Source organism: Sylvia atricapilla, chromosome 1 (genome assembly GCF_009819655.1).
Source record: "Sylvia atricapilla isolate bSylAtr1 chromosome 1, bSylAtr1.pri, whole genome shotgun sequence".
Lineage (NCBI taxonomy): Eukaryota > Metazoa > Chordata > Aves > Passeriformes > Sylviidae > Sylvia > Sylvia atricapilla.
This window is the reverse complement of record NC_089140.1, coordinates 57,144,267-57,153,566: the sequence shown is the minus strand read 5'-3', so window position 1 is coordinate 57,153,566 and position 9,300 is coordinate 57,144,267. Positions and strand designations below refer to the sequence as shown.

The 9,300-nt window shown below is 40.0% G+C and overlaps 1 protein-coding gene across 3 annotated transcripts; it reads left to right on the top strand.

Annotated features, from left to right (window-relative positions):
- The first annotated feature begins 285 nt into the window (after window positions 1-285).
- HUS1 (HUS1 checkpoint clamp component) lies at window positions 286-7,308 on the top strand. 3 transcript variants are annotated; one of them, XM_066323316.1, is made up of 8 exons: window positions 286-434; window positions 692-819; window positions 1,271-1,447; window positions 2,072-2,179; window positions 3,115-3,189; window positions 5,055-5,154; window positions 5,514-5,645; window positions 6,485-7,308. In XM_066323316.1, exons 1-8 carry the CDS (start codon window positions 326-328, stop codon window positions 6,565-6,567), a joined length of 912 nt encoding a protein of 303 aa, XP_066179413.1. In that variant the 5' UTR covers window positions 286-325; the 3' UTR covers window positions 6,568-7,308. The 3 variants fall into 3 exon arrangements, with proteins under 3 accessions (XP_066179413.1, XP_066179406.1, XP_066179417.1); XM_066323309.1 differs by having other exon boundaries at window positions 2,048-2,179; XM_066323320.1 differs by lacking the exon at window positions 1,271-1,447.
- The last annotated feature ends 1,992 nt before the right edge of the window (window positions 7,309-9,300 follow it).

Here is a 9,300-nt window from a genome sequence, read left to right as displayed (position 1 = left end):
TTTCCTTTCTTTCCTCACCACCGCGGCATGGGAACAGTGTCGCTGCTTGGCCCCTGCCGGGGGCTGATACTGTCTGCTGCAAGGGCCCCCTTGGATTTGAAAAAGAAATTTCTCGAGCCATCGAGCCTGGGACCCATATAGACGAATTTTCACGTATGTTCGGGGGGGTGGGGGGTGTGCCAAGGCATTTTCGAGCCCACCTTCCTGGCCCGGATCGGGACCTGTAGCGCAGCGGAAGGAAGTCTGGCCCGCCGGCGCCAGGCGCTGCCCAGTCCCGCCCACACCTCGCGAACGGCTCTAATGGCCGCTGCTCGCGGGAGCTTCTATGTGTGAGGCTTCTGTCTCCCAGACCGCCTTCTGTAGCGGCGGGCGAGGGGCCGCCATGCGATTTCGGGCTAAGATCGTGGATCTCGCCTGCCTCAACCACTTCAGCCGTGAGTATGCCGGGGCGGGCTGAAGGGCGGCAATGCCTCGCCGCTCGGGCAAAAGAAAGAGGAAGGGAGGTGAGAATCGCCGTCCTTTCCTGAGAGGAGGTGGCATGAGGCGCATTCCTTGGACTTGGGGTGTTGAAGAGTTTGCGCAGCAGCACGAGCTGCGTTTGTAAAAGCTGAAGGTTTTTCTGTCCCGCGGAGACCGACCGGGGTGCTCGGAGCCGTCCCGGCTGTAACGTCCTCCTCCCTCCCTCCGGCAGGTCTCATTAACACAATCGCCAAGTTAGCCAAGACCTGCATCCTGCGCCTTACTGTCTGCAAGCTGTACTTCATCCTCTCCGATAAAGTAGCGAATGGAGGCGCCAGTATGTGGTGTGAGCTGAGCCAGGTGAGCCCAGGGAAGTTCAGTAACCACATGTTAAAAACCAGAGCACGGAATTGGGTTTGATGTACGAGGCGTTTCTTGCAGCCCTCACCTTCTACGTGCCCAGTCTCTCAAGGTCTGTTTGGTTGCACAGGTGTTTCAGGTTGGATATTCGCTTTTCCTTGATTGTCACTTCAGTGTAAAGCTACAGTGTATGCTGGCCCACATGGGCCTGCCCCAAACTGGAAACAGGGAAGCGTTTCTCACTGTCTAATGGGCTCAGTAGGTGTTACGAGAGGACATTAATTGGTTTAGCCTGAGGCAATGAGTCTTCGTGGTTGTGCAGCCTGTTGTGATTCCTCAGGTGATGCCAAGCAGAGGGAAGTTTCTGCTGTACACACACAGTTATAAGCTTAAGGTCTGATGAATAAAACTTGCCTTGTTTGCTTTATTTCTCAACTTTCAAAAATTGTAGGGGAATTTCTTCGATGAATTTCAGATGGAAGGAGTAGCTGCAGAGCACAATGAAATCTATTTAGAGCTGGTGCCTGAAAACCTGTCGAGAGCATTAAAAACTTCCCAGAGTGCAAAGGCAGTGAAGATCAAGTTGACTAATAAACACTGTCCCTGTCTCAGAGTTGCTGTGGAGCTAGTAAGTGCTTTCACATTCTTACAAAAAGTTCTTCCAAAAGGTTAGTGCTTTTCCTGAGATCAAAGGGTAATATTTGGTGTAATTCTAGAAAACTAAATATTGTGCCATTTTCCATTTCACTAGCCTTTCTTGTCATCATGGTCTGTAACATAAAGAGCTAGCTTTGTATTTTCCAAAAGGCAAGAAGAAAGTGGAAGAAGAAAGCTATGTTATTGAAACAACTTTTTCAAATGTCTACTTTTCTCCATTCTTTTATCCTCTGTATTTTCTATGGATTATTGCCTTTTCATTGAAGCCAGTAGGTGAAGGAGGTTTCAGTGCTTGGCTCTGTGTTTTGCCTTTTGGTTTTTTTGGTATGCTGACTTCTGATACTTTTGTTGTTGCTAACTCCACTGATTCAGCTCTAAGGATAGCTTATTGATACACTAATGACTGATAAATCACAAACTCTTCCTCATTCAAAAGGGAAGCCCACTTAAAAGCATATTGGTAGGAACCTAGGAAAAACTGGAACTGAGTGTCATTCAGGTAGTTATAGCATTTCCCAGAGTGGGTCTGAAAAATCTAAATTAAGTGTTCCAGTCTTGTGTTTAACTGCAGGAGCATCCTCTCTTTTCTCTTAAGCCATCCTTATCAAGCAGCAGTAGGATTGTGACACATGACATTCCTGTGGGCGTTATTCCCAGAAGAATGTGGAATGACTTCAGAGAGCCCAGTGTGCCAGACTTTGATGTAAGTCTCTGTTTTTATATTCACTACTGAAAGGGGAGTTTGCAATTGGAATGACATTGCTACAGAGTACACTACTGGTGGGGTTTGGAAAGGAGTTGAAAGGAAATAGGGAAGACTGGAGGCTGGAGTTTTGGAGGGGTATGGAACCTGGCTTCTATCCTGACAAGAGAGCCTGTGGAAACAGAGTGGGTGATTGCCAGTTGCTTCTGTGATGTTCATGGCAAAGGAAAGGAGGCGAAAAAGACTTGCATGGCTTTAGTCTGGAGCACTTCTAAACCACACCAGTTTAGACTGTTTCAGCTGTTCAGGTGCCAAATGGCCCAAATAGCCTGTTCTTTCTGAAATTTATGGCCTGTCTGGCAGAGTTAAAGATACATGTGTTTCCTCCTGCTTTTTATATATCCTCTCAATATCCTTTTTGACTTTTATCAGAGTTACAAGAAGTCCTTGTACAAATGTGCTCCTATTTGAGGTTATGGATGTCTGCTACCTCTGTAGCTAAGAGTATTTAGATTCTGAAGACATACAAGAAGAAACTTGGAGTATTTTGTTCTTTTATTTTAGATTTACACTGCTGCAGTTCCAGAAATTACTGCAGTATCATGGGAATCTTGTTATTTCCTTTTTGGCTATTGTAATTGACTATATAGTAGCACAGATGTTCATGTGAGAGTCTGATATGCAAAAACATGCTTCTGTTTTGAACACAGACTTGGAATATTATGTCTGGAACAATTACTAGAATGATTGCCTGTTGGTATAATGGGAAAGAGTTCCTCTGTTCCTGAGATATTTGCTGATTTTTAGATAGATATTGTGCGTCCTGAAAGCCATATATAACTCAGTCTAAACTAAGATAGAATTGAAAGTAGAAATAAATGTGTCCAAATCACATCTGAAATACTCGAGTAAATGCAGCTCTTATGTATTCCTAGGTCAGTATTTACCTTCCAGTGCTGAAAACAATGAAGAATGTTGTGGAAAGAATGAAGAATCTCAGCAATTTCATTGTAAGTTAAAGCACTTAAAGCACATACGCTACAGATACTATTTCATGAGGGACATAACATGTTGCCTAAACTGGTGCTGCCACATTATCTTATTTTGAGATGAGTTAGACATTGAAATCAAGGCACTTGAAGCCTGTGTAAAGATTGAAAAGAATGATGTGATTTATTTTAGGATTTACACTTAAGAGCTTTTCCTGGGCTTCTCAGTAAATTATGGTCTTTGTACTAAATCCACGAAAGAACATGGCATTGTGTTGCTACAAACCACTCTTCATAGCTGGTAGGAAATTACAGTCCTTCAGGAAGCTAGCTGGAGACTTTCCAGGTTATTTCATTAAGGAAATGCCTATTAAGTGAGTGTTGTGTTAAGTGTCTGTGAATGAACTGTAGGTAAACTTGATGTAGGATTTAAAGGAAATTTAAATCCACAGCCGTATTGCACTGTGCTTTAGACTGACATGTTGGGTTTGCAGTCTACCCTGTATTTTTGGAGTGCCAGTGGCCCTTTTAATTGAAAGAAGCCCTCTGCAGTTGGACAGAAAAGGGCTTTGGTTTTCTATTTAGTCGCTTTTGCTCACAGTCATCACGTTTGACTGACATGAATGTTAGTAGGTAAGTGTAGAGCTTTGGAATAGTTTGGGTTTGCTGTTCATACTAGTCTTGATAAATAGGAAATTTTCTGTTAAATGAGAATCCTGAAATTGGAACAGTCTCTGTTTTTCAAGACTTGGAAGAGTTGAGAGATTACCCTGGGTTACTGGCAGTTTGGCAAATGGCAGTCATCCTGAAATACATATCAAACTCTTTTCTTTTGTGAGATATTTTGGGGACTTTTTATTATTTTTCTTGCCCCTATGACATTGACCACAGTGAGCACAAAATTGAGCACAGTGCTTTTGTTTCTAGAGCTGAGGCTCTTTTCTCACACAAGATAGTATAAGTTCAATCCCATCATACAACTTAGTGCCTTGCTTTCATGCTGTTAGACAACAAAAACATTAAGTGTGACAATAATTATTTTTGCAAGCAGCATCCTGGTAATAAAAATGGTCAAGGTCATGCTTCATCATCAATGCTTCAAAATGGGCTTAGAAGCAATTTCTGATAGTACTTGTCCATTGTTTGGGAGCTTGGCATCTCCATTCTGTATAAGATTCTGTTTGCAGTACATGTGTTTGTTGTTGTTTTTTTTTTTTTTTTTTTTTTAATTACTGAGAATTCATCTAATAACAGAAACTAAGTGCTTAGTTGTGCTTTAGGAATCCTCTGATCTGCTTGGGATTTGTGTAAGACCATGTATATAGTCTCCTTCAAATTCCTCCTTCCAGCTTTCAGGACGGAATTTGAAAGCTTTTAGCACTTTTCCGGGACTTCTGTTAGTTCAAATTCCTTTTCTGAGTTACTGATCTGATCCAGCTGTTGTCTATTTTAAATTCTTGAAAGTCAGCTCCTGGTGCATCCCATTTCCTGTGTGTGTCACATAGGCTGTGTTGGTGCCTTTCTATTTGTTGAATAACTGAATGGAAATTCAGGAATCTTTTAATTTCTTCAGCTTCAGTCTCTTATTTCTGAAGCCTTTTCTTCAGAATATGGACTTCCCAAAGCTAATACTTGTCTAAAAGTACCGGAGAGCAATTAAATTTCTTTCTTTTTGTAACTTCTGAAAGTTTGGTCTAGAATAATTCATGTGGGAATGATGGGAAATGCATTTTATAGCTGAACATTCAAATGTTCAAACTATTTTCAGAAAGTATGGTTGTCTTGCACTGAAGTATCCCTGGAAGTTTGTATCTGAACAAAACCAAACTGTATTCTGTAATTCTGCAGTGTGAAAGTGGGTTGCCTGAAATTGAGATTGATTGCAGGTGATTGAAGCAAACTTGAGTGGAGAAATGAACTTGAAAATAGAAACTGACTTAGTATCTGTAACAACACATTTTAAAGACTTGGGAAATCCTCCCTGGGGTAAGTTTCCCTGTTACCTCTTGTGTCTGTCTGATCTCATTACTTAAGTGTGTTGCTTATAACAGTATTTACCTTTTAGTCTTTAGAAAATAGCATAAAGTACTTTGAAGTCTTCAAATGAAATCTTAAAAGAAAAAGTGGCCAGTGGAGTGTCTGTTTCATATTTGGGATGGTGATGGGGAATCTCTTCCATTATTCCTGACAGTTTGGTAAGAAAACTGGGATTTCTTTTCCTTGCACTGTTCTGGAAAACAAGCCATTTGAGTTCCAGCAGCTTCAGCAGTTTTCAGGTGTGTCCTTAATGGGTGTAGGAACTGCTTTTTACATTTGGACTAAGTGTTGGGTCCTTACGCTTTTAGCATCAGAGGATGGATGTCAAAGTTCTGCTCAAGGCAGAGATCTGGAAAGTATGACTGAAGCATGCATAGACATCAAGAAGCTGCAACAGCTGCTTGCTGCACAGCAGGTCAATCCTACAAAAGCATTGTGCAGTAAGTTCAACAGCTCTGCTTGTGAACTCCAGTTAAGTATGGATGTGTGCCGTACTTAGTTTCAGCAGAATACTGTATCTTCTGTTTTGTCTGTCTGAAAGCTATTTTACTGTACTCAAGAACTTCCAATATTTATATTTTTAGGCAGTAGGATTTTTAGGCAGTAGGCATTTGGAGAAGAAAAAATAAAATAAATCAGGCCCTTTTAAAAGTTTCAAGTTGAATACTCAGACTCACTAACAGTGTGTGTTGTCTTGTTGTCTTTGTTTTGAAGTTGTTATTAATCTTTATTATTGTTTTGAGATACTATTTTTGAAAGTCTTAAAGCCTCTAGCTTTTAGCAGAGAAATTGGAATTTACTGGCATGTTTTTTTGGTGTTTTTTTTTTTTTTTTCCTTTGGATGCTTTCTTACACTGAGTCTAATACTAAAATGCTTTTTATACAGCTAGTGTTTCTACCTATAGAAACGATACTTGCTTTCTAGCAGAAGTCTATGCAGGGCTTTATATCCTATTTTTATAACTCTGTGTGATTTTCCTGAGAGCATCTGTTTGTTGCGGTTTAGTGCAGATGCTAAGAATTTCCCAAGGAAGATTTAAATAATGGATGTAGCATTATAGTATATATACGTACACACTATATATTTACTTTCTGGTGTCATCTTTCATAAACTATTAATGCTTCACAGACCCTCAAGGGTTTAAATTGTCTAGTTACCCTTCTGTCAGAAATGGCAAAAGCATTGTTCTTATTGTGGCATCATTAAAAGATGTAATTTTAAAGTATTTTTCCTGCTTTACGGTGGATTTTTGTTTTAATTTTTTTTCTCTCTTTACAGATATTGTACATAAAAGAATTGTCCACTTCATCTTGCTCCATGAGGAGGTTTCACTTCAATATTTTATTCCAGCAATTGCCTGAGTCTTTTGGAATCTTGGTCATTTTCCAACCTGAGGCCTCTTTCATAAAGTCTGAAATCTTTTGTGAGTTGCTGGAGTATTTTGATTTGAGACACTGTTAGACGTAGCCATCAAATGGGCATTATTGCAATATTTATGAAAGTATTCAAAATACCTCCTCATCCAGACAGCAATTTTTGTGGAGAGTTATATGCTATGAAAAGACAAAATGCTGGGGAATGTTGGTATATCTTAGTCTTAAGAGGAGCAAAACTGAAATTTGCATTTCTCACACCTCAAAGCATCCCAAAAGCACACTCAATTAAATACTTCAGTCTCCTCAAAAAAAAAAAGGTAGAATTTACCTCTGGAGTTGCTGCTGTGTGTATTCAGAATTGAGGAATGCAATCCAAGTTGAGGGATCTCTGAGCAAGCTATCATACCTCCATGAAAGAAGAGAGCCTTTGGGAGGGTTGCCAGGTTGGCATTTGCCTGGACAAGTATTTGCAGCCCTCCTGAAGTGGTATGGAACTGAATTCTGTTCCAGTAGAAATCTTTTGATTAGTCTTGCTGCAACATATCTACAACAGTAGCTCTCTTTGTGCTTACTCTTTGTTTAATTCTTGGCCTGAGAGGATGAGCAAAACAGTCTGGATTACTTTAATAATGTGGGCAGTGAAAATCCCTATGTACAGAATGAATATCATATGAGAACATATGTGAGCACAGCAACTGGTGTGAAATAAAGAACAAGTTATCCATGGATCATGTTGTTTTCATTTCCAGATAGAAAACTGTTGTACAGCCTGGGTCATCATGGTGTCAGACATGATGAGATTGCATCTAGGCTCTCATGCCAAGTAGCCAAGAGCATGACTCAATTTCAGTCATGGGAGTACTGCCCCTGCTTCTGTCTCCTGGTTATTTTCTGAGGTCTCTTCATCCTTATTCCATGTGTAGTATATTCGTTATCCTGGCATGTTGCATATAGCCTTTGATTGTTTTAGTGATTGAGTCTATGCTGCCAAATGAGACTGAGAGACTGAGAGTTTCTTCTAGAATGTGACTTGTCATGGTCAGAAGTGCTGGGTTTTTGATTGGTTTTTTTTTGTTTTTTTTTTTTCAAGGGGCATTGATGTTAAGGGAGCAATGAATCTTTTATTCATGGAGATGCAGAGCTCAAAAGAAGGCTGAAGGAGAGGCAGTGAGAAGATAGAATAGACTTGCAGGGATGAGTGTGTTGACTGACTGTTTATAGGTCTTTCTGCCTACTCCCTCTTTGTTCCTCCCTGCTGTCCCTTGCCCTACACATTGCCTCAGTTGTCATATTTTCACATACTGCCTGCAACATGCTGAGGTTTGCATCTTTACCATTTGCTGAGTCCCATTTTGCCTATGTTGTGAGTTGACCTTGGTAAGCAGTCAGTCACTCACCTGTTGAGATGGAGGAGAGAATTGGAAGGGTATAAGTAAAAAAAAATCATGGGTGGAGATAAGGACAGCTTAATAAGCAAAGCAAAATTACAGAATTCATTCCCTACTTCCCATAAGCATAGGTGTTTAACCATTCCCAGGAAAGCAGGGCTCCATTGTGCATAACACTTACTTGATAACAGAGACTGCACAACTCCAAATGCCCTTTTCTTCCTTCTTCTCCCTAAGATGAATGTGATGCTGTATGATACGGATATCCCTCTGGTCACTTGGAATCAGCTGTCTCAGCTGTGTCCCTACCAATTTCTTGTGCACTCCCAGCGTATTTGCTAGTGGGGCAGTGTGAGAATAATGCCTTGGCATTGTGTGAGTGCTGCTCAGCAATAACAAAAACATCGCTGTGTTAACAACACTTGTTTTGGTCATAAATCCAGAAGATAGCACCATATGAGCTACTATGAAGAAAACTAATTCTATCACAAACAGAACCAACATACACTGCTGTTTCTTGATAGCCCAACAATTAGAGCAAACAGATATGTTTGGTTCTTTTTTTTTCTAGTTACTGTCTTTGTTAATACTAACCAATCTATAAACCAAGGTTTATATCTGTGTTTGCCTCCTTAGTTTTATTTTTATCATCCAGTATAGGGTATGATCAATCAGATAATCATGGAATAAATATTCTAGCACTCTCACAAAGATGCCTCTTAAAATACATCACTTTTGTGTCCCTTCATGGTTTTGCTTTCCTCCTCTTAACCCTTTTTTGGCATGGTATGGAAACTTAGAACGTTCTCTTGTTTTTCTTGCTTTTTGGTTACACACTACATTACTGATCTTTATTTTTATGCTGTATTGGGAAAAAAACCTTTGGATATTGTCTAATTTTCTTAATGTCACAGCAATTTTAAAAGAATGACATTTTGATTAGAGGAATAAAACAACAAGATGATAACGATCTGTGGAAAAATGTATTACTCTCCATTACTAAAAAAAAGCTGGGAAGAAGGAATAGACTGCAGTTAACCCTTGTGAGAGGGTGTTTTTCATAAATGACAATTCTCAAATGGGGAGGTTGCCAGTGACTAAATTTAAGACTTTAATTATCAACATTAATAATATTATTATTAGCAACACTGTATGCTATGGAAAAAATACTGTTTCTAGGGCAAGCATCATGAATTACCCAGTTCAAATCATTCAGGCATAGACTGAGGTATGTTGCACTCAGGTGGCTAAATAGCTTATGTGATCTGGACTTAAATACCTCTGCTTCAGTTCTTCATATGTAAAACAAGAACCTTTCTGCTATATGGCT

Coding starts and splice junctions, on each gene's coding strand:
- HUS1 (XM_066323309.1), top strand. CDS start 326: ATGTGTGAGGCTTCTGTCTCCCAGACCGCCTTCTGTAGCGGCGGGCGA. Junction 820..1,270: donor TGTGGTGTGAGCTGAGCCAG/GTGAGCCCAGGG, acceptor CAAAAATTGTAG/GGGAATTTCTTCGATGAATT. Junction 5,646..6,484: donor TCCTACAAAAGCATTGTGCA/GTAAGTTCAACA, acceptor CTCTCTTTACAG/ATATTGTACATAAAAGAATT.